This window comes from Pituophis catenifer, unplaced genomic scaffold (assembly GCF_029215685.1).
Source record: "Pituophis catenifer annectens isolate HBS135680 unplaced genomic scaffold, rPitCat1.0.hap2 SCAF_7, whole genome shotgun sequence".
Classification (NCBI taxonomy): domain Eukaryota; kingdom Metazoa; phylum Chordata; class Lepidosauria; order Squamata; family Colubridae; genus Pituophis; species Pituophis catenifer.
Genome location: NW_027256887.1, coordinates 81,896,339 through 81,921,350, shown reverse-complemented (window position 1 = coordinate 81,921,350; position 25,012 = coordinate 81,896,339). Strand labels below are relative to the sequence as shown.

The 25,012-nt window shown below is 45.9% G+C and overlaps 1 protein-coding gene across 1 annotated transcript in view; it reads right to left on the bottom strand.

Annotated features, from left to right (window-relative positions):
• The window catches only part of LOC139319764 (solute carrier organic anion transporter family member 1B3-like), a 42,913-nt gene that overhangs the window by 10,560 nt on the left and 7,341 nt on the right, over positions 1-25,012 (bottom strand). The window contains exons 3-10 of the mRNA XM_070947780.1: positions 23,613-23,748; positions 19,257-19,398; positions 17,348-17,480; positions 14,241-14,347; positions 6,821-6,970; positions 3,442-3,540; positions 1,934-2,176; positions 578-742 (exon numbers count right to left, since the gene is read on the bottom strand). Of these exons, the coding sequence (XP_070803881.1) occupies positions 578-742; positions 1,934-2,176; positions 3,442-3,540; positions 6,821-6,970; positions 14,241-14,347; positions 17,348-17,480; positions 19,257-19,398; positions 23,613-23,741 (1,168 nt within the window). The 5' untranslated portion in view covers positions 23,742-23,748. The remainder of the gene's footprint in view (positions 1-577; positions 743-1,933; positions 2,177-3,441; positions 3,541-6,820; positions 6,971-14,240; positions 14,348-17,347; positions 17,481-19,256; positions 19,399-23,612; positions 23,749-25,012) is intronic.

Sequence of the window (25,012 nt, the reverse complement as noted above, 5' to 3'; positions counted from 1 at the left end):
ATTCGAACTGCCAAATGGCAGGCAGCCAGCAGTCAGCAGAAGTAGCCTGCAGTACTGCACTCTAACCACTGCGCCACCACAGCTCATGTTGTTGTTACTAATTTGACAACTGCAGGGATTCACTTAACCAATGGAGTTTGGATAGGAAAGGTGTTACATGGGCCTCCAGAACTGTATGCAATGCTGCATTCTGTGCCAGCTATAACTATAACTTGAATATTCTTCAAGGCAAGCCCCACAGAGAGTGGGTTGCAGTAGTCCGACGGACATGAGATGACCAGTGCCTGAATGTCTGATCACGGGAAGTCTTGATCCATTAATTATGTACTATTGACAAAATTAAAAATAGAATCAAATTTACATTTTATTTTACATACACACGCACACATATATACATATTGCAAATTGCCTCTCTCGTTTGTTTCTCAAAGTCCACCGCCTTTGAGTGAAAATATTGTTCCTTGATTTACTTGGTCTATCAGGAAACTGTGGTACAAGCAGATGTGGGTGTGTATGTGTGTGTAAAGAACAAAAAAAAATGAGAACGAGACAGAGAGAGAGAGGGAGGGAGACTTGCCTGTTATAAAATTAGATCTCGACATTGACTGTCCATATTGCTGCTCCATATATTTTCCCTGGTAGGTCATATAACCAATAAAACTACTAGTATTCAGCAGCGATGAGCACAATAGTAGTAAATACAATTTGTTCCCCAAAATTCTCTTCAGGGACTTGAAGAACTCTGGGGGGTAAAAGGAAAGAAATATGCCTGTTAGCATATTGTCCGAAGATGCTTCTGTGGTCATGTGGTCAGCATGATTATGGCACACAGAACCTGTTACCTTCCCATCAAAGTGGTACCTATTTATCTACTCGCACTTGCATGCTTTTGAAGTGTTCTGGCCCGCCAGCTGTCAGCAGAGCTGGTGGCAGACTCGGACAATGAGGAGGATGGGGAGGAACTTGGGCCAGTCCTGAAGTCTGGGGAAGGCTCTGATGGATGCTCTGCGTCGGAAGCAGAGATAGAGCCAAGGCCATCCGACATTTCCCAGCTGCCTTCGTAGTCGCAGATAAGTGGGGAAGAAGAACAGCTGGGGCCTGTTCCAGATGCATGTATGCGCAGAGCTGTCAGGAGAGGAGAAAAACTGAGGAACAGGAGCTGACTCGGGAAGAAAGGCACACCTGGACGCTGAATGGTCCTTCCCTGGCTGGGGAATAAATAGAAGCAAAAGGGGAGTGGTGGTTGCAGGAGACAACCGTTCGTATTTCTTTCAGAAGATTTGCTTATCGTGGTTCGTGCCTCAGAAACTGCTTGCCAGGAATTAATTTACAGCTCTGCGACTGGAAGCTCCCAGCCTGGCAAGTATCCCAAGGAACTGATAAGGTCTGTTACTGCAATTAACCCTTTGCAGGATTATTGACTGGACTTTTTTTAGGTGTGAATGCCATGAATTCACAGTAGCTAAATAAAGAGGGACAAGGAGTCTGTTTCTTGGTTCTGCTAAGGCTGGGTCAGAACAGATATCCAATGTCAGGGTGCTCCTGAGTAGACTTGCCTACTATGGAAGTTTACATGGAGATGCCAATGTCCCTATGAGCTGAATAGTGGTGGAGGAAACTCTGGTTCAAGGTCTGAAACATCAAGACCACGAATCATGGTTGCTAGGGCTGTGGCTCTAACTCTGTGTCTAATGTTCTGATTTTCATATCTCAGTCCTTCTCCTTTTGCCTTTCACCCCCATGATTGACCCCTCTTGATCTTCTCTTCTCTTTCAAGACAACAGATCTTGAAATCTATCAATTTTCTCATCCTTACTGCGGAAAACAGTCCTCATCCAATTTTGACCCAGCCATATAGTCAGCTCTCCTAAAAGCCAGATCTTGATCCTGGTTGAGACTTGCCACAGCTAAACTGAATCATTTCAATGCTTACCGTTTAATTGTCCAGCTTCTCCCTTTCCACCTTGAATATCAGGCTTCTGTCCATGGCTATTTTCAGCATTGCTTTCCATGGGTTCCAGGTTTTTCTGAATGCAAGCATCCTCCTTTTTGTCCAGACTTTTAGGCAGGAACAAGAAAGGGATTCCAGAAATCAGAGCGATGACACCGGCAACTAAAAAGCCCATCCACCATGCACCAACCCAACGCGCATCAGTTGGACTGATAGTTATTGTATCTAGAATAAGGAATGGAGAAAGCTGAATTCCATTGTCTGGAACATTGGTCTCATGGAGCTTTGTCAAGTCTGTGCGCATTTCACAGAATCACAAACAACAATGCAGGTCATTGCTTTCATAAATGTACAGGGTGAATGTCAGCATGGAAGAGGCTCTTGAAAGTTTGAAGGGAAGGGGAGAGAAATGAACAAGGCAAGGATGTGTCCTCAACAAGAATTGAAAGAACAGGGTATAGACATTGATTGGTGGCCATATTTACAAATAGAATCAAGGAATAAAACAGATCGGGTACAATTCGGATTCCAAAATGAACCAAATGAATTGGATAAAATTTTACAAGGAACGGACGAGGAAATGATAACCAAAATATATAATTACTTATTAAAATATAAATCAGAGGAAGAAGTGATTAAAGAAAACATGATAATCTGGGCAAAACTATTACTGGGTATAGTATCGAATTGGACAAATGGGAAAAATTATGGACTGGTCTTGGTTTTAAATATGGCTTCTACTGCCTTTTCCTTGAGCTGATTTTTTTTAATGGTTCTGAGTTGTTGTTTTTTTTATTTAGAAGGGGACTATTCTGCCCTGCTAAGCAGGGATGAAATGCTCCCAGTTCGGACCGGATCGTCCGATCCGGTAGTGATGAAGACGGGTGGTTCTGAGAATCGGTAGCAAAAATCCCTGCCCCCCACCCCCATGCCCAGCTGAACCGTGCAATCATCAGAGGCTTTTTTTTTTTTACTTTTAAAAGCATTTTTTCTACAACCTCTTTGGCTGAAAAAATGCTTTTAAAAGTTAAAAAAAAGCCTCTGATGGTTGGGCAGCTCAGCTGGGATCATCAAAGGCTTTTAAAAGAAAAAAACCCTTTTTTTCTTTTAAATGCCTCTGATGATCCAAGCTGAGTTGCCTGATCGTCAGAGGCATTTAAAAGAAAAAAAGTCTCTGCCGATCAGGCAACTCAGCTGGGATCGTCAGAGCCTTTTGAAAGCATTTTTTTTACAACCTCTTCACTGAAGAGGTTGTAGAAAAAATGGTTTAAAAAAAAAATTGGCCACGCCCACCCAGTCACATTACCCACCACCACCAAGCCACGCCCACAGAACAGTAGTAACAAATTTTAGATTTCACCCCTGCCGCTAAGAGTTACGTTTACTTTTAGTTTTGCCCTTTCCAGTTCCACCATATCCTTTCTCAAATACAACGACTCTAGATTTACAACACCAGCCAACTTAGCTGGTCCGTTCTCCTTCCATCTTACCCATGTCCACAAAACCAACGTCCACGTAGAGTCTGGCAAACACAGATCCCAGGAGGAAACCAAATAGTGGCCCTATCATGGCTGAGGTGTGCAAAATGCCTGCAGGAATAAAGAAAAAAACCCCAGCATATGTTATATATATTCTTCACTGTTTTGTTTAGTCCATACCAGGGGACACTTCTAATATTTGACGCAATGGATAATGAAGCTGCAAGGACACGCATTGAATGCACTGTGTTCCTCCCTCTCCTCATTATAAAACCAGCAGTCCCATTCTGAAGCTAAAGACAGGTGCTAATGTTCTTAGAAGAGATAGACCCATGATGGTGAACCTATGGCACACATGCCACAGGTGGCATGCAGCACCCTCTCTGTGGGCACATGAGCTGTCACCCCAGTTCAGCTCTGCTGTGCATGCGTGTGCGCCTCCCATCATCCAGCTGCTCATCTGATCTCTGCTGCACATGCATGGGGGCGGGGGGCTTGCGGGGGAGCCACACGTGCATACAGGTGGTAGGGCGCAGGCACAGGAGCCGTGTGTGCAGGGTGGGGTATGTGCGAGGAGGGCACGTGCATGGCTGGGGAGTGGGGCATGAAGGGGTACATGTGCATGCACAGGGAGCGGGGTGCATGCTGGGGGGGCCGTGTGCGCATTGCATTTGGGGGGGTTTGGGCTCACGGGCAAGCTTTGGGCACTCGGTCCAGAAAAGGTTATAGCCTGATAAACCTTTACCCATCTCAGAAGCTGAGCAGGGTTGGTTGCGGTTGTTAGTTGGATGAGAGACTGCCCAAGAATTTGAAACAATATCCTGGAAGAAGACAGTGGACAACTACTTCCGTAATCAACAGATTTGCAAGGATGCCTTCATCAAGAGCAGGGATCTCCAAACTTAGCAACTTTAAAGACTTGTGGGCTTCAGCTCAACAATGGCTGGTTGAGGAATTCTGGGAGTTGAAGTCCACAAGCCTTAAAATTGCCAAGTTTGGAGATCCTTGAACTAGAGTTATGCTTAGCAGGAGAGCATCTTTGCTTCGTATCAAATACTTTATGTTGTTTTCACAGCTGAGCTAATAAAGAGGCAGGTTTTCATAGCCCTGGAAGGGACTTTGGAGGTCTTCTAACAATAACAGAATAATAGAGTTTGAAGAGACTTTGGAGGTCTTCTAGTCCAACCTCCTGCTCAGGCAGGAAACCCTATACCAGTGATGGCTAACTTTTTACATCACCGCGTGCTGACCTGCGTTCCGGAAATGTCACGCAAAACCATCCCGCCTGGACCACACAGCCTTGCTGGCCTTCATACGCGAGGATGTGCCGAAACCTGGAAGAGCAGCATTCCATCGTGCATGCGCGCGTCGGCACCTGAACTTCCGGTTTCCAGCGTGGACGTGCGCCTGACGAAAAGCTGGCCGTCACACATATGCCCAACAGAAACCCGGAAGTTAAATTGCTGGCACGCAAATGCATGATGGAATGCTGCTCTTGCGGGTTTTGGTGCTCCCCTGTGCGCGAAGGCCAGCTGACTGGCACGTGTGTGGGCACAGGAATGCGGAAGAAGAACCAGCAAGGCTGCACATCCTTCACAGGATGGTTCTGCATGCTGCTTCCGGCACACGTTCCATAGGTTCGCTAACACGGCCCTATACCCATTTCAGACAAATGGTTGTCCAATCTCTTCTTAAAAACTTCCAGTGATGGAGCACCCACAACTTCTGGAGGGAAGTCGTCCTATTGATTAATTGTTGTAACTGCGAGGAAATTTCTCCTTAGTTCTAGGTTGGTTCTCTCCTTGATTAGTTTCCACCCATTGCTTCTTGTCCTGCCTTCAGGTCAGTGGTGGGTTGCTACCGGATCACATCGGATAAGGTGAACTGTTAGCGGTGGCAGCAGGAGGCTCCGCCCACCCACCCAGACGCTTCTGCGCATGCAGAAGTGCAGCGCACGCACACACACACGAGCGAACTGGTAGCTACAGGATTTGCTGCAGGTGCTTTGGAGAATAGGTTGACCCCCCTCTGTTTTGTGGCAGCCTCTTAGATATTGGAATACTACTATCGTTAAACTAGATATACCAACTCATTCTTTATATGTTTTAGCCTTCAGTCTTTGTTGTTCTTCTCAGGCTCTTTTTTTTTCTAGAGTCTCAACATCTTTTTATATCATGCTGTTGTGGCCCGTCAGCGGCCTGTGCAGATTGTAGCTGATCTGACAGCGAGGAGGCTGGTGTGGTGTTGCGCCAGCAGCCTGTGCAGCTGGCACTTGAGTCGGACAATGAGGAGGCTGGAGAAGAAGTGGTACCAGAGGCAGGGATTCAGCCAGGGCCTTCAGAACCTCCAGAAGCTCCTTTAAGTGAAGGGGACAAAGAGGAAGAGCCTCTTTTTGATGCACGGGCGCGCAGAGCGACCAAAAGAGCCTTGGTAGTACAGTGGTTTAAAGCACCCTGTTATTAACACCAGCTGCCTGCAATTACTGCAGGTTCGAATCTCACCAGGCTCAAGGTTGACTCAGCCTTCCATCCTTTCTAAGGTAGGTAAATTGAGGACCCAGTTGTGGGGGCAATAAACTGACTTCGTATAAATATACAAAAGGATGAAGGCTATTGCTTAGTGCATTGTAAGCCGCCCTGAGTCTCCGGAGAAGGGCGGCATATAAATCAAATTAAAAAAAAAAAAAGGCAGGAGTGGCTCCTCAGGCGGAGGTCTCCTCTAGAGTAAGGCTTGGGGCTAATTGGCCACTCCCTTAGCCTATTTAAGGAGGAACGCCGACTGAAGCAATTTGTAGGGAACAACTTCAGTTCCCTCTACTTCACGTCTGGATTCTCTGCAAAGTGCTTCTGGGCTTTCTGCCAACCTTCGTAAGATTGTGATTACTTTATCTTTGGTTTCTTGTAGGCTGTTAAGAAAGTTTATTAACAGCCTTTATTTTGAAAAAGACTGAGTTATTTTAGTAAATTTAAGTTTTGTACAAACTTTGTGTGTGCTGTGTTCTTTGGGGTCCATAGCTGGGACAGAACACATGGTTTTTATAGCAAAACTGGATGCATTATTCCAAGCGTGGTCTTACCATGGCCTTATAAAGTGGTACTAACACTTCACGTGATTCTATCCCTCTATTAATGCAGCCTAGGACTGTGTTGGCTTTTTTCCCCCTTCAGCTTTTTATGGGAATGTGGATCATGAATGCCAATTTCTATTCTATCCAATAATGAATAGAATTAGCTGTGACCTAAATTCGGCATCTGATAATTTAGGAATTGCCCCCAACTTGCCGAGAAGTAGGAAAACCAAAACTTAAACCATCCCAGTTTGAACATTGCCTATCTCTTCAGCATCATTAAGTTCAGATCAGGATTTGACAGACAAGCATTTTGGTCATTACTGATATATAAAGGAACATCTTCTTCTCTAGAGAAATCATCGAGGTACGATATGCCCAGAGGAGTAATTGGGGTTTCTCCAATTCCACGTAGCAGATTCCCCAGCAAGACGAAAATCCATGCATAAGATGTAACGATTTTATGGTCGCAGTCTGCAAAGAATAACAATCGTGGCAAGAAAAGTCATTACGTGGGTCATACCTTTTGCTGCAAAACGCAGATCATCAAACTTCTGCAGTCTAGAGTGCAAAATAATGAGTGTGGTGAAACAGAAGACGGAGGTATAATAGCAGGGGTTTGGTTCTAAAATATTTTACTACCGGTTCTGTGGGCGTGGCTTGATGGTCATGTGACAATTATTTAGGATTTAGCAGAGGTACTGGTCTACCAGGCTTTTAACTGTTTGCAGAGCTGTACCAATCTACCCATTTATTTTTGCAGGCACTGATCTACTCATGTATTTTTGCAGGCACTGATCTACTCATGTATTTTTGCAGGCACCGGTCTACCCATTTATGTTTGCAGGCACTGATCTACTCATGTATTTTTGCAGGCACCAGTCTACCCATGTATTTTTGCAGGCACTGATCTACTCATGTATTTTTGCAGGCACTGATCTACTCATGTATTTTTGCAGGCACTGATCTACTCATGTATTTTTGCAGGCACCGGTCTACCCATTTATTTTTGCAGGCACTGATCTACTCATGTATTTTTGCAGGCACTGATCTACTCATGTATTTTTGCAGGCACCGGTCTACCCATTTATGTTTGCAGGCACTGATCTACTCATGTATTTTTGCAGGCACCAGTCTACCCATGTATTTTTGCAGGCACTGATCTACTCATGTATTTTTGCAGGCACTGATCTACTCATGTATTTTTGCAGGCACTGATCTACTCATGTATTTTTGCAGGCACCGGTCTACCCATTTATTTTTGCAGGCACTGATCTACTCATGTATTTTTGCAGGCACCAGTCTACTCATTTGTTTTCTTTTAACACTGATCAGCTGTAGGGCGGCCCTTTGAAGCCCCACGGAAAGAGTTTAAACAGTTTTTTTCCCTCTAGCCATCAGCTGGGACTCAGGAGGCAGCAATAGATTGGGGGTGGGGCCAAATAAAAGGTAAGAATAATGCGGGGGATGGGCGGGGTGGGCGGGGGGTGGGGGGTTGGGGGGGCAGAACTGGTTCAGTCTACCGGCTCGGGAGAACCGGGCCGAACCGGGAGGAACCCACCACTGTATAATAGAATAAAAATGTGCTTATGATAATATATGACCAGCAATAATATATAACTCTGTCGTTTGTCAGGTTTGGTACAGCAACCAAGCAGGGCAGGTGTAGATTTCAACGGATAGTTAGGACTGCAAAAAAAGAAAAAAAATTGCAACCAGCCTGCCTTTCCTTGAGGACCGGTATACTGCACAAGCCAGAAACAGGGCTGAGAAAATACCGTGTTTCCCCAAAAAGAAGACATGTCCCGAAAATAAGGCCAAGCCTGATTTTTGGGGTGGGCCTAAATATATGCCCTCCACTCTCTCTCACTCACACACACACACACAGGTCCCTCACCCCCCCCAAGGCAGCTACATCCCTGCAAACTCCTGCGCCGCCCATCCCTTTCGCCGCCCATGGCATCAACCGTACACCTCGAGCAGCTGCTCCTGCTCCTGTGCCATGGTGGCGGCCTGCCTGCTCTCTGTCCCCCGCCCAGGCACCGCATCCACATAGCCTAGATCAACTAGATCTAGATCTAGTTGATCTTCGAGACCGTCTTCTACTGCCTAACTCCCAACGACCAGTAAGATCCCACAGAGTTGGTCTCCTCCGGGTCCCGTCAGCTAAACAATGCCGGCTGGTGGGCCCACGGGGAAGGGCCTTCTCTGTGGCTGCCCCAGCTCTCTGGAACCAGTTACCTCCTGAGGTCTGGACCATCCCCACCCTATTGGCCTTCCGAAAAGCGGTGAAGACCTGGCTTTTCCGGCAGGCCTGGGGCCGTTGATCTCGCTCTTGCGATCCGGCGAGATCCGGCCATGAATGGTGTGAATGAGTTTTAATGTTTTTAATGTTTTTAATTTTTAAATGTTTTTTATAATGATTTTAAATGCATTGTGAGCCGCCCTGAGTCTTCAGAGAGGGGCGGCATTCAAATTGAATTATTTATTTATTTATTTATTTTATTTATTTATTGAATTTCTATACCGCCCTACTCCCGAAGGACTCAGGGCGGTGTACAGCCATGAAATAAAACACATAAATATACAAAATTTAAAATCGAATAAAATAGATTAAATAAATTTGGCTGAATTTATACCCATAATTTAAAATACCCATAATTTTAAAATACAATTAAAAATTTAAAATTTTCATTTAAAAGGGAGAAAATTTAGGCGAGGCCCGCTTGATGAAATAAAAGCGTCTTCAACTCGCGGCGGAAGGTGCGCAGATCCGGGATCCTCCGTATCTCTGGGGGGAGCTCATTCCAGATCGTCGGTGCCCCCACAGAGAAGGCTCTCCCCCTAGGGGCCGACAGCCGACATTGTTTGGCCGACGGCACCTGGAGGAGCCCCTCTCTGTGGGAGCGTACTGGTCGGTGGGAGGCTGTTGGTGGTAGTAGGCGGTCCCGTAGATAACCAGGTCCTAAGCCATGGAGCGCTTTAAAGGTGGTAACCAGAACCTTGAAGCGCACCCAGAAGACCACCGGGAGCCAGTGCAGCTCGCGCAGGAGAGGTGTTACATGGGAGCTCCATGTTGCTCCCATAACCACCCACGCGGCGGCACTCTGCGCCAGTTGGAGCCTCCGGGTGCACCTCAAGGGGAGCCCCATGTAGAGAGCATTACAATAGTCCAGACGAGAGGTGACGAGGGCATGAGTGACTGTGTGTAACGAGTCCCGATCTAGAAAGGGACGTAACTGGCGAATCAGGCGAACCTGATGAAAAATCCTCCCGGTCACGGCCGTCAAGTGCTCTTCTAAAGACAGCCGTGAATCCAGGAGGACGCCCAAGTTACGAGCCCTTTCCGTGGGGGCCAATGATTCGCCCCCAATAGCCAGCGATGGCGCCAGCTGACTATATCGGGACGTCGGAAACCACAGCCACTCGGTCTTGGATGGGTTGAGCCTGAGCCCGTTTCTCCCCATCCAGATCCGTACGGCCTCCAGGCACTGGGACATCACTTCAAGGGCATCGTTGGGGTGATCCGGGGTGGAGATGTACAGCTGAGTGTCGTCAGCGTACAGATGGTACTTCACCCCGAAACCACGGATGATCTCACCCAGCGGCTTTACATAAATGTTGAACAGGAGGGGCGAGAGAACCGATCCCTGCGGCACCCCACATATAAGGGGCCTCGGGGTCGATCTCTGCCCCCCTGTCAACACAGACTGCGACCGGTCAGAGAGAAAGGAGGAGAACCACCGTAAAACGGTGCCTCCCACCCCCAACCCTTCCAGCCGGTGCAGCATGATACCATGGTCGATGGTATCAAAAGCCGCTGAGAGGTCTAACAGGACCAGGACAGAGGAACAACCCCTGTCCCGAGCCCTCCAGAGATCATCAACCAACGCGACCAATGCCGTTTCCGTGCTGTACCCAGGTCTGAAGCCCGACTGGAACGGATCTAGATACGACGCTTCATCCAGGTACTGGGGTAGCTGTCGCGCAACCACACTCTCAACAACCTTCGCAACAAAGCAAAGGTTGGAGACTGGACGATAGTTAGCCAATACTGCCGGGTCCAGGGAAGGCTTCTTGAGGAGAGGCCTTACCACCGCCTCTTTCAGGGCGGCGGGGAAGACACCCTCACCCAACGAAGCATTTATAATCCCCTGGAGCCAGCCTCGCGTCACCTCCCGGGAAGCCAGCACTAACCAGGAGGGACACGGGTCCAACAAACATGTGGTCGCGTTCAATCTACCCAGAATCCTGTCCACATCATCTGGGGTCACAGGATCAAACTCATCCCAGATAACAGTCTCAAGACCTGTCTCCATCACCCTCTCTGGATCTATCGCGTCAGAGTCCAGACCTGCCCGAATCTGAGTGATTTTGTCATACAGATACTGAACAAAATCCTCGGCTCTTCCCTCCAAGGGGTCCTCCCGTGCTTCCTGGTGGAGCAGGGAGCGGGTCACCCTAAACAGGGCGGCCGGGCGATTATCTGATGATGCAATAAGAGCAGCAAAATGAGAACACTTTGCTGCTTTTATCGCCACTAGGTAACTCCTAATATGAGATCTTACCAGTGTTCGGTCAGATTCAGAAAGACTAGCCCTCCAACAGCTCTCTAGGCGTCTTTTCCGGCGCTTCATCTCCCTCAGCTCCTCGGTGAACCAAGGAGCCAGGCGAGATCAGCGCCGGGTCAGAGGCCGCAAAGGCACGACTCGATCCAGGGCTCCAGCCGCCACCCTATCCCAGGCGGCAACTAGGTCCCCAGATGAGGCGTGAGCCAGAACCTCCGGGATTGGCCCAAGTTCCATCTGGAACCTATCAGGTTCCATCAGGCGCCTGGGGCGGTACCATCTTACCGGTTCCGCCTCCCTGCGGCGGGGTGCTGCGGTTCGAAGGTCAAGGCGAAGGAGCGAGTGATCTGACCATGACAAGGGCTCGATGACTATATCCCCTATCTCAAGATCACTCAACCACTGTCCAGAGACAAAAACCAAGTCCAGTGTGTTTCCCCCAGTGTGCGTAGGGCCATGAATTAGTTGGGTCAGGTCCATGGCCGTCATGGAAGCCATGAACTCCCGAGCCACCTCAGACGCCTCACCCACGGATGGCAGGTTGAAATCCCCCATGACCATAAGTCTGGGAGTATCAACCGCCACCGCGGCAATAACGTTGAGTAGCTCGGGCAGGGCTGCCGCCACGTGGCAGGGAGCCAGGTACGTGATCAGCAAACCCATCTGAACCCCATGGCCCCACTTCACAAGGAGGGACTCACAACCGGCTGTCTGAGGTACAGTGGTCTCCCTCGGCCTAAGGCCTTCTCTAATAATAACCGCTACTCCCCCGCCCCTCCCCTGCGACCTTGGCTGATGGAATGCGTGGAAACCTGGTGGGCACATTTCTACCAGAGGGACCCCTCCCTCTGGGCCCAACCAGGTCTCCGTAATACCCGCCAGGTCCGCTCCCCCCTCGTAAACAAGATCACAAATGAGGGGGGCTTTATTTACTACAGACCTAGCATTGCACAACATCAGGCGAAGGCCCGGGCCCTGGAGGTCTGAGCTACCTGGAGAACGGGTGGAGCCTTGGGGGCCGGAGCACTCTACCGCTTGAAGACAGCGGGTGCATGCTCCCTTAACATGATATGGCCCCCTGCTCCCGCCATATCTACCTCTCCCACACACAGTACCGATGGTAGAAACGCAGTCTGGACCAGCTCGACCCCCTCCGGATCCCCCACCACCCCCGCCGAACGTCCTGGCCAAGCCCGATTCTCCCCCTAGTGGGTTATCCCCCAAACCCACAACCCTAATTCCAATCCCACCCCCCTCCCCCCTCCCAGAACCCCTTAAAAGTTTAAACAAGGACAATTTTAAAAAACCCCGCAGCCCCCTCTTTGCAGCATGCCACCTCTCGGGACTCCAGAGCCCGTCATCGAGGTAGGCCCTCGATAGAATGGAGGGCCAAGCCTGCGAGAGGGGGGAGTCTCGCAGACCAAGAAGCTCCGCTGCTGAGTACATTAATCATAATGGGTGACATGACCATATCCTGAGGGTGTATATACAGGACCAAGGAGAAGACAAAAAGATGGGAGAAAACTCAGAGACATATTTGCAGGACCAAGTCCCCTGTCCCCTCACAACAGAGGACATAGTCCAAAGCCAGGACGACCACAGTTCCAAGGGGGAAATAGGTCCAACCACCCTCTCACGGTGGTTAGATCAGCTGGACAGCCCCCTCTTGTGGTGGGGTGGCAGCAATGAACCGATGCATATAGACAGCGTCCAGGGGTCAGGTCCCAAAAATCGCCCTCTCACAGCGTTTTGTCCAGTGGTAAAGACTGATGGTAAAGTCCCCTCGCTGGTAAAGTGCATATATGTAGAAAGCTGGTAAAGTGCATATATGTAAAAAAGCGTCCCGGTTTAGCCCCCAGGGGCTCTGACACCTGGCCACCCTCTCACGGTGGTCAGGCAATGTCTGGCCCCCTCAGCCGACGGGATGCAGCCATGTACCCCCAGTCTCCCATTCAGGTGGAAAATGGCCCTCTCCAAAGTCAGGGGGGGTTAATTATTATTATTATTAATAATAATAATAATAATAATAATAATAATAAATAGTCTAATCTAGTCTAGTCTAGTCTAGTCTAGTCTAGTCTAGTCTAATCTAATCTAATCTATCTAATCTAATCTAATCTAATCTAATCTAATCTAAGCTATTATCACCATAGTGGCTAATCATCAAGAGATATTCTTTAGTATTAATCTGTACCAGAAGCAGTGATATTAAAGTGCCATTTCCTGGATGTTTTCATAGTCAGGTACATCCAAAGAATGATACTCAAATCAGGATAAATCCGGCCAGCTATACTGTCACATTAGTTGGGTGATGTTCCATCACCTTTTCCATAGATTTGAGCATAGTTTCCACATGCACACACCCTATATGTTCTAACGTAAGCTCTTTTTTTTACGTGCTTTCAAACTGCTAGGTTGGCAGAAGCTGGGACAAGGAATGGGAGCTCACTCCGTTATACATACGTATATTTGGTTTAAAAAAATCCATGATGGATTTCTTTGCTTAATGCGGGAGACTGATATCCTCTGATGACACAATGAGCTAAATAAATAAAAGATTAGGGTCACCAAAGTAGGTGAAATTAAAGAGTATTGTTTTGTTGATAATAGGGAGAACTTTGGATTGGATCTTTGGAATGACAGGCCTCCAACATCTTAACAGTAACAGAGTTGGGAGGGACCTTGGAGGTTATCTAGTCCAACCCCCTGCTCACGCAGGAGACCTATACTCAGGATTCGAACCGCCGAACTGCTGAGCTTCCTGAGGACCTACAGGACCTACAGAACTAGCTACAAGTTCTAAAGGACCTTATTAGAATCTAAATCTGTAATGCTGAATAACCAAAATTGACCATTTTGGAGCAGATTTGTTGATTATGCGTCAATCAATACCAACTCTCAAGATCATGTCCTGCTCTATGAAGAAGTCCCATGTCGAACTTCTCCCTTTTACCTCTCATAGTGTGGTGTCACCATCATCACCTAATGGTATCATTCTGGAGGGAACTTCTAATGAGCAAAGATGACACTTGAGTATGGAAACGTTAGATTATAATTTGTGGTAAGAAATGTAATACATTGCAGCGAAGACAAGAATTAGTATATAACATTTTGATTTACAGGCAACTTTAGACCAGCAATTCAAAAGACAGGTCAGAATAATCTATTACTCTTACCTGACCTTGGCATCCCTTTTATCTTGGGTGAATCCTCGGGATTTAATAAGCAGGGGGAGAAACTGGAAATGTTGTTTGATGTGAACGATATTGTGTCATATTGATAACTGGAAAGGAAAGAGGTTAATCCTAGTGTGTGTACAAATACATTTAGAAGTACTGTTTTTTCAGAATATAAGACACACTTTCCCCCCCTAAAAGAGGGTGAAAATTTGGGTGCATCTTATACACTGAATGTAGTCTTGCCCACCCGCCAGCCCCCACCTTTGGCCTCTGCCTCCCAGCAATTTGTCTCCTTGCAGCAAACAGCCTGTTTCAGTTTCAGCTTCAGCACAGCTTAATTAGCACAAGCAGCTGATAGTCGGTTGGATCCGCCTCCCGACCATCAGCTGTTTCAGGCTGCAGGGATTGCCATTGCCTATTGCCCCCTCTGTGCGCTCCATTTTTGGCCTCCGCTGTTTGCTGTTTGCTGCAAGGAGGCAAACTGCTGGGAGGCAGAGGCAGTTTTTTTTTCTTATGTTAATCAGACTGTGCTGAAACTGAAACTGAAACAGGCTGTTTGCTGTTTGCTGCAAGGAGACAAATTGCTGGGAGGCAGATTTTTTTTCCCTCCCCCAAAAAGGTAGGTGCATCTTATAGTCTGGAGCATTTTATACCCCCCAAAAATATGGTACCCTTTCTCTGGCTGGAAGAAATGAGACATATTTAGCATTTTTTAAAATATACAGTTTACTGTTAGTATGACTATCATAGTTAGTTGTGGTTTATTTTATAATTTTACATTGTCTTGACCATTTTTTATAGTTGTAAATGTTACTTAAGAAGTGACATCTTCTTGGTATATATCAACCTTGCAACTCTGAAGATACAAACTGCCCACTGCCACTTTTAACCACGTATTTACTACAGCAGGTTCTTCCTAAATTTCATTCTCTGACCATTGATCACTGAGGTTTTCTCCCTCTCTCTTGCCTCCTAGGACAATTAGCTGCAACCAACTTGCCACAGTCCATTTGCTTCAGCCAACTCACTGCTGCCAACTCATTACGGGACAATTTGCCATGGCCAATTTGCCCTGGGACAACTCGACACAGGGCCAGAGTTACAGTAATATCAAATAAATGGTGGAATAGACTCATTAAATAAAGCATGCCAAAAAAAGAGAGACAAAATGAAACATGAACGGCAAAAATGAAAACATTTTTTAAAATTATTTTTAAATAATTAAATTGAATTGTTGAATTTGTCCTGTGTAGAGTTGACGCAGGTGAGTTGGCCTTAGCAAGTTGTCTCATTCTGCGCCTTAGACAAAATCTTTTTCCCTCATCCCCCAAGGTCATCCTCACATTCCATTACATTTCTGTTAGATATCTTTTTTTTATTATTATTCATAAACATTTTAAATTCAGTGTATTGTCAGAGTATATCATTTACAAAAGAAAAACAAAGAAAAGGCATTAAAAAGTATTAACACATATATTAGTAACAGTAGTAATAATGTAAGAGTAATTTAGCTATTTATAATTCTGTTCAATATATCAACATTTATAGTTATAAACCATCTTTATCTTTAATTCATACGTGACAATAATCTTTCTTCATCTAATTTCTATCTCTTCTCTCTAACCACTCATAAAATCTATTCCATATCAAGTAATATTCTGTGTCATCCTTGTCTTTTATTTTTAAAGTCAGTCTGTCCATCTCAGCACAGTCTAGCACAGTGATGGCTAGCCTTTTTGCCATCGCATGCCAGGACCGGGAAGGGGGATTACGCATGCATGTGCCCCCACCCATAATTCTATGCACCCTACTCCCGCCCATGCATGTGCCCCACCCCGCTCCTGGCACATGATGGCCCGGTAGGCCCGTTTTTCTCTCTCACCAGGCTCCAAAGCCTTTCTAGGAGTCTGGGGAGGGCAAAAACAGCCTTCCCCACCCTCCCAGAGGCCCTCCAGAGGCTGGAAACTGCCCATTTGCCAACTTCCAGAGGGTCTGGAAGGCCCGTTTTTTGCTGTTCCCAGGCTCCAGAGCCTCTCTAGGAGTCTGGGGAGGGCGAAAACAGCCTCCCCCCCCCGAGGCCCTCCAGAGGCCAAAAACGGCCCATTTGCCAAATGGGCCGTTTCCAGCCTCCAGAGGGCCTCCAGGAGGGTGGGGAAGGCCATTTTAGTCCTCCCAGACTCTTAGAAAGGCTCTGGAGCCTGGTGAGAGAGAAAAAAGGGCCTTCCCCACCAACCCCTGAGGCCCACCGGAGGCAGGAAACAGCCTGTTTCCCTACTTCTGGTGGGCCCAGAAGGCCCGAAAATCAGTTGGCACACGTCGGACCTGAGCTCGCATGCCCACAAATATGGCTACGCGTGCCACCTGTGGCACACGTGCCATAGGTTCACCATCACAGGTCTAGCAGTTTCTGAATGATATCCTCATCTGGTGGAGAATGCTCATTTTTCCAGTATTTTGCAAATATGATCCTTGCATTGCTGTCAATGCATGCAAAACTAAATATGTGGTCCCTTTATCATAACCCTCCGACATTCTTTCTAACCATTTCTGTTAGATATCTATGCTCAAGCATAGTAATTCTATTTTGTCAACCTGTATTTAGAGGCAGAAATACTATACTATAAAGTTGACTCAGCCTTCCATCCTTTCGAGGTAGGTAAAATGAGGACCCGGTTTGTGGGGGCAATAAGCTGACTTTGTATAAAAAAGAACACCGCTTCGGAGGGGCCTAAAAGCCCTACTAAGCAGGTATATACAAAAGTATGAAGGCTATTGCTTAACGCATTGTAAGCCGCCCTGAGTCTCCGGAAAAGGGCGGCATATAAATTGGACCAATAAATAAATAAATAATAAATAAATAAATATGACACCCCCCACCCCATTCCATTGTTTGTATAATATGGGTTTCCTACTTCTCTATGGCTTACAAAACGGATGTAGATCCTTTCCGAACACCCCTAGATGAGACAAATCTAAATGATTCACTCACATAACTGGGTAGAGTCTCTTATGGATCCCGCATCGATATTTTATGAACCTTTTACAGTACACGTCTTCTACGAAACAAGATGAAAGAGATCTCTTTTTCTCACTCTCATACTTACTATCCCATGAAGAAATGAGGCAATGCCATCAAAAAGCTCCCCAAAGACATGATAAAACAACCAAAGGCGATGATCTTTGGCCGATGAAATTTTGCCCCGAAGTAACTCACAAATGCAATCACCAACAAATTTCCTGGGAAGATAAGATAGAAGGTCTCCGTTAGGGCATGATGCCATACAGAATAATAGAGTTGTAAGGGACCTTGGAGGTCTTCTAGTCCAGGGATCTCCAACCTTGGCAACTTTAAGACTTGTGGAGTTGAAGTCCACAAGTCTTAAAGCTGCCAAGGTTGGTGATCCCTGTTCTAGTCCAACCCCCTGCTCAAGCAAGAGACCCTGTACCACTTCAGGCAAATGGTTGTCCAATCTCTTCTTAAAAACCTCCAGTAATGGAGCACCAAAAACTTCTGGAGGCAAGACATTCCACTGGTTAATTCTTCTTACTATTAGGCAATTTCTCCTTAATTCAAGGTTGGTTCTCTCCTTGATTAGTTTCCATCTTGTTCTGCCTTCAGGTGCTTTGGAGAACAGCTTGACTCCCTCTTCTTTGTGGCAGCCTCTCAGATAGTGGAACATTGCTATCATATCACCCCTAGTCCTTCTTTTCATTAAACTAGACATACCCAGTTCCTGCAACCATTCTTCATATTTTTTTTAACTTTCAGCCCACTAAATCATCTTTGTTGTTCTTCTCTGCACTCTTCCTAGAGTCTCAATGTCTTTTTTATATATATATATTGTGGCTAGCAAAACTGGAATGCAATATTCCAAGTGTGGTCTTTCCAAGGCCCCATGCTAAAGTTATACATTTATACCAGTGGTGGGTTTCAACATTTTCTACTACCGGTTCTGTGGGCATGGCTTGGTTGGCGTGGCTTGGTGGGCATGGCAGGGGAAGGATACTGTAAAATCTTCATTCCCACCCCACTCCAGGGGAAGGATACTGTTGTGGCTCCGTTGCCTGAGCCTGGGCTAGCGACAGATGCAGAATCTGAGAGTGAGGGAGAGGAGTTGGCAAGGCCTCCCTCTCCAGGACCCTCCTCTCTGGCAATGCCTCCGGAGGACACCAAAGGCCAAACGATAGGCTCAGAGCCAAGCACGTCCCCGCAGCCATAGGTGGACAGCGACGAAGAAGATAAGTGCTGGCTGGACCCTCGGCAGAGGCGCAGGGAGAAGCGTGCACAGCAGAGGGGAAGGCCAGAGATTAGCTGAGTCACTGGACCACACCCCACAGGGTATAAATGTGGGTGTGGTGGCCAGTTCAGTTTGTGATGAGCAAAAACTGGAAATAATCCATGATCTCTGTGTTACTGGACTTTGCCTGCTTTATCGGACTGCATTTGGATTAATCCTTGTATTGTTGAAACTCTGCCCGTTTTATCGGAATGCTGGCAGTCTAATCTTTGTTTTGTGTGAGTAAAGTCTGAACTGGCAGCTAGCCACTGGGTTGCTGCCAGCTTTATCATCAAAGAGTTTTGTCGTGTGGCTTATTAACTCCGGGCCATCTGTGGGGGTGCGTGTGTGGTATGGGGACAGAACAGATACCATAAAATCTCCATTCCCTCCCGATCAGCTGGGACTTGGAAGGCACAGAATAGATGGGGGCGGGGCCAGTCAGAATTTCTGCTACCGGTTCTCCAGAACTGGTCAGAACCTGCTGAAACCCACCTCTGATTTATACGCTAAGTACACTAAATGTATATTCTAAATAAATAAATTAGGGCATGACAATTGCTGAACGATGTTTAATTCCAGCTGTCAGAGGAATTAAGACCAAGGCAGTTTTTGGGCTTCTGGATACCAATCAAATTTGAACCCTTTTCTCCCAAACCAGAAAACAGTGGTCAATAATATAATACCTACGGCCTCAAACCCTCCCATTGTCTTCCTGGTTTTGGGTTCCACCTACCCATTTCAAAGCCTCCGTCGATGAAGCCAGCTGTTGAAGAAGGAATGCCAAATCTCCTTTCCAGTTGTGTGATGGAACTTTTCATCATGGCCCCAGCATATACTTTACTAAAATATGAAAATGCCAGGGCAGCAAGGAAAACCTGAGAAAAGATGGGATTGAGCGAGAGGGCAGGAGAAAGACAGAAAAAATGAGAACTCTAGTTTTCTCTAGAAAAATGAGACTAATGTTCCCAGCCCTTAAAGAATTCACAATCTTTCCAAGAATAAGTCTGGGTTTCCTCTCCATCCCATCCCACCACCAAAAAGAGAGAAAGCTAGGAGATCAATGGTTTTAGCCACTTTTCAATGGCAAAATTGAAAATACAATTAAAATTGTATATAGGTAGTCCTCGGTTTATGACCACGACTGAACCCAACACTTCTGTTGCTAAGCGAGACATATGATAAGTGAAGTTTTGCCCCACTTTACAACCTTTCTTGCCACAGTTGTAAAGTGAATCAGTAGAGACGTGGCTTAGGAAACAACATCCAACAGAAAGAACATAAACCCACAATGAACACACTGACAAACAACAACAAAATAGTAAAACCAAACGACAAACCAATGAAGACTAAGTCCTTCCTTCCTTCCTTCCCTCCTTCCATTTCTCTCTCTTTTCTTCCTCTCTTCCTCCCTGCCTTTCTCTCCTTCCGTCCACCCTCTGTCCTTCCCTCCCACCCACCCTCCTTCCTTCCCTCCCTCCCACCTTCCTTCCCTCCCTCCATTACCCTTCCTTCCTTCCTTCCTTCCTTCCTTCCTTCCTTCCTTCCTTCCTTCCTTCCTTCCTTCCTTCCTTCCTTTTCTCTCTCTTTTCTTCCTCTCTTCCTCCCTGCCTTTCTCTCCTTCTGTCCTCCCTCTCTCCTTCCCTCCCTGTTGGATGCTTATCCTACGGTTGGGTAGATAATATATAGAAAACTATGTCCTGTAACTTTAACTGCTACAAAGATGACTAATTGGCTGTGCTAAGCAGACATAAAAAGAAGGCAGGAAGTTCATTCACTTCTGCTCCTGCTATTAGAAGGTTGAACTGTTGAAAGGAACTGTGTCTGTGTTACTGAAGAGAACTGGAATTGTAAGCAAACTATGTTTTGTGTTAAACCGTGATTATTTGAAGAAGTGTTATCTTTGTTTTGAGAAGCCAAGTTTGTTTGTTTTACTACAAGTAAAGACTGTTTATTTTTCTGTCAACATTCAGAGTCTGTGAGTATCTGTGTGTTTTGCTAAGCAACGTATCTATTCGCTGTCTGGTCCGTTGCATTACTTTGCAGAGGGCAGTTTTACCCTCAACACTCCCACCCACCCTCCTTCCTTCCCTCCCTCCCACCTTCCCTCCCTCCATTACTCTTTCTTTCTTTCTTTCTTTCTTTCTTTCTTTCTTCCTTCCTTCCTTCCTTCCTTCCTTCCTTCCTTCCTTCCTTCTTTATCTCTCTTTTCTTCCTCTCTTCCTCCCTGCCTTTCTCTCCTTCTGTCCTCCCTCTCTCCTTTCCTCCCACCCACCCTCCTTCCTTCCCTCCCTCCCACCTTCTCTCCCTCCATTACCCTTCCTTCCTTCCTTCCTTCCTTCCTTCCTTCCTTCCTTCCTTCCTTCCTTCCTTCCTTCCTTCCTTCCTCTTTCTTTCTTTCCCTTCCTTCCTTCCTTCCTCTTTCTTTCTTTCTTTCTCTTCCTTCCTTCCTTCCATTTCTCTCTCTTTTCTTCCTCTCTTCCTCCCTGCCTTTCTCTCCTTCTGTCCTCCCTCTCTTCTTCCTCCCACACACCCTCCTTCCTTCCCTCCCTCCATTACCCTTCCTTCCTTCCTTCCTTCCTTCCTTCCTTCCTTCCTTCCTTCCTTCCTTTCTTCCATTTCCCTCTCTTTTCTTCCTCTCTTCCTCTCTGCCTTTCTCTCCTTCTGTCCTCCCTCTCTCCTTCCCTCCCACCCACTCTCCTTCCTTCCCTCCCCCCCACCTTCCCTCCCTTCCTCCATTACTCTTTCTTTCTTTCTTTCTTTCTTTCTTTCTTTCTTTCTTTCTTTCTTTCTTCCTTCCTTCCTGCCTTCCTGCCTTCCTTCCTTCCTCTCTTTCTCTTCCTTCCTTTCTCTTCCTTCCTTCCCTCCTTCCTTCCTTCCTCCCTTCCTTCCTTCCTTCCTTCCTTCCTTCCTTCCTTCCTTCCTTCCTCCCCCCCCAAAAAAACCTGGCTGATAATTGCTTAACTATTATCCGGTTTGTCAACATTGTCTTTTCCCCTGATTATATAAGCTGAAAGCTACAATCATTGGTATAAAATGATTACAGGTGAGTTGACAAAGAAGATCCCAGGTTGAACTTTGGGATGTTTATGGCTATGCGGCACATGGTAATCAAAGGTCAGGGTTTTGTCCAGTTCTTGTTTATCTACTAGCTAGCAGATGGATTGGTTTGCTGAAGAGGACTGGAAAATGTCGAAAGATATGCTTTCATTCTAACGTATCTTGAAGAGAGAATTTGGTGGAATATTCAGATCAATTCCCCCAATGCAGGGATGGAAATGTCAGTTTTCTTGACCCATGAATTGATCCCACCTCCTAGAAAGAAACAACAATGGAATCTTCCAGGGCAGGGGTGTCAAACTCCCAGCGACATGTTGTCATCATGTCATGTATCGCAACTTTTTTCCCCTTCCCTAAACCGGGGACGCATCTGGTCCGCGGGCCACGAGTTTGACACCTCTTTCCAGAGGATTGCACTGTTCCAGTTTAAGACTGAAAGATCTTGTCTTTGTTTCTCCCAAATCAGAATAGCTTTAGATCAGTGGTGGGTTGCTCCTGATTCGGTCCGGTTCGATAGAACCGGTAGTAAAACCAGTGGGAGGCTCCGCCCACCCGCCACGACGTCATCATGGGTGATCTGCTCATACGCAGCTTCTGCACATGTGCAGAAGCACGCAAACGTGCGGTCCCCATTGCGAACTGGTAATAAAGGTAAGTAGAACCCACCCCTGCTTTAGATACAGATTAACAGAGTTGGAAGGGAACTTTTAGGTCATCTAGTCCAACCCCCCCCGCCCAAGCAGGAGACCCTAAACCATTTCTGACAAATGGCAGTCTAGTCTCTTCTTGAAAGCCTCCAGTGATGAAGCACCCACAACTTCTGAAGGCAAGCTGTTCCATTGATGGATTGCTCTCACTGTCAGAAAATTCCTCCTTATGTCTAGGTTGAATCTCTCCTTTCAACAACTCACACCAGTCACAAGTGCTCAAGAAGTTGCTTGAGAAGGGAAACAATGATAGCCTGGGCAAAGAATTTTGGATATTCAATTGATCTAGAAAAATGGCAACAATTATGGGAAAGGAATTATAAATTAACAATGTCCACTGCATATAAGGAAAATCAATATAAAATGTTTTATAGATGGCACATGCCACCTGAGAAACTGGCAAAAATGTTTAAAGATAAATCAGCCAAATGTTGGAAATGTCACCAGTTACCAAGGTCTTATTACCATATGTGGTGGACATGTTCAGAAGCTAAAAACTATTGGAATAAAATTAAGACATGGCTGGAAGAAATGACACAGCAACATATTGAATTTATACCAGAGCTGTTCCTATTGGGTATCCTCCCAGAAAAAAATTAGTAAAGAAAATATTTATTTGATTAGACATGTAATAATAGCTGCAAGGATTGTTTATGCATAAAATTGGAAAGCAGAGAAAACTCCTTTGGAAGGAGAAGTAATTAAAAAAAAATTCTAGATTGTGCAGAAATGAACAGATTGACTTTGATGATTAAAGAACGAGAAGAGTCAGAATATTTTAAGATATGGAATCATTTTTACCATTGGTTAGAAAAGAGATACAAATAATTAAATTTATAGTTATGTATAAAAAATGTTATGACTAGAATATTGTGTTAGTGATGAATTGCGGTAATGGACTGGGCGAGAATGAAGACAGAAGAAACACAAAAAGAAGAATCTTGGGAGATAACACCGAGATGTCACATGGAAGGAATGACTGATGTATTAAATGTTTGTTTGTCTAAAAAAAAAAAAAAAACTTTTATAAAAAAAAAAAAAGAAGTTGCATGAGAAGGGTGGTTGTGTGTTTTTAAACCAGATTGCCAGAAGATCCATTCAGGAGCACCCAACTACTTTGAAATGACATTTCTCCAGTTACGCTTCCAATGCCATTCACACAAAGATCTTTTGAAACAGCCTGCAGTCTCAAACCTCTGATGGCAGAGGGACGATCACCCGATGCCAGGCCTGGAAATACCATGTCTTTATCTGGAAAGCCTCACTGTTGCCAAATTGAATACATTTTCAATTTTTTTAAAAAGAATAATAATAAGTTATTAAACCTTGATTCCTTGACAGCCGGTTGTTTTTTGCTTTAATGGTAGTTCTTTGGTAGTTGTCTCCTCTGGCGGTTTGGTGTTTATTTCCATGGCTGATTTGTTCATGGGGTCAATATCCGGCTGTGTCATCATTAGGTATCTTGGATGGAAGATAGAAATAACATTCTCAGGTTATTATTTCACTAGCTGGATACCCATCCTTCGCTACAAAACTATGTGATTGAGCTTGATAAATAAACACTTACAGGTTGAAAATTAATGAATAGTTATGATCGGCCGCTCCTCTCCCCTTCTCTCCCTCAGCCTTGCCCTACAGAAGCCTCCCCTATCCTTTCCCCCTTCTCTCCCTCAGCCTTGCCCCACAGAAGCCTCCCCATCCTATCCCCTTCTCTCCCTCAGCCTTGCTCCACAGGAGCCTCCCCTATCCTATCCCCTGGTTGCTGATGTGAAAGTAAAACTGAAAGTGAAACTCCTCTCCTCTGCTTGTGTTTTGCATTTAGAACAGATTTCTTTTCAGGTGTGGAGGGGGAGTAGAACTCCTTAGCATCAGAGCGTGTTAATCATAAAATAGGAAATACTGATGGTCATTTCTAAAAATCCTTTCTTAGTGAGCACCTAGAAGCCAAGGGGAACATACGTGGCAATTTTCAAATTTGTAGGCTTTATGGTTCTGGAGATTTCGTGATTATGGTGTGAATGGTTTTCAGTTTTATATATATATAGATAAGACAAATGTCTATGGAGATTTGTCAGTGATCTGGGTCATGGTTGTTTCATAAGACATTTCCCATGTGTCTTTACTATTCTACATTCTACTATCCACAGTGCGAGAGGTGTCCTCATACTACATAATCGGAGATTGATTTGAACCTTTTAGTTCTTACAACATGATAGATGTAGGCAGAGCATTATGCCTATCCTCCCAAAAATGACAATTTTTGTGGCCATTTTAGGGATACTAGACCTGTACTAGAAACATCTAGATGACCAGCAGATGGCAGCAAAGACACATGTAAAATTTCCACCTTTTTAAGACCATCTAGAGCAGAGGTAGGGAACTATGGCTCCTTTATGACCTGAAGACTTCAACTCCCAGAATTCCTGAGCTAGCCATGTTGGCTGGGGGATTCTGGGAGTTGAAGTCCACATGTCTTAAAGTTGCCAAGTTTGGAGACCCCTGTTAAAGAGAATTAGCCAAAGTACCATGCGGCCTACCTATACAGAAGTCACTTCCTGCTATCCCGGAAACTGACACCATTTTGGGACCGGATGCAATTCTTAGCTTATGAGAACTGTGGCGGCTTCCGAAATGGCGCCCACTTGTGGGATGGCACAAGATGCCTTCTGTATAGCAAGGCTGCAAGGCATATTGGCTGATTCTCTTTCAGAAAGGCAATCTTTGA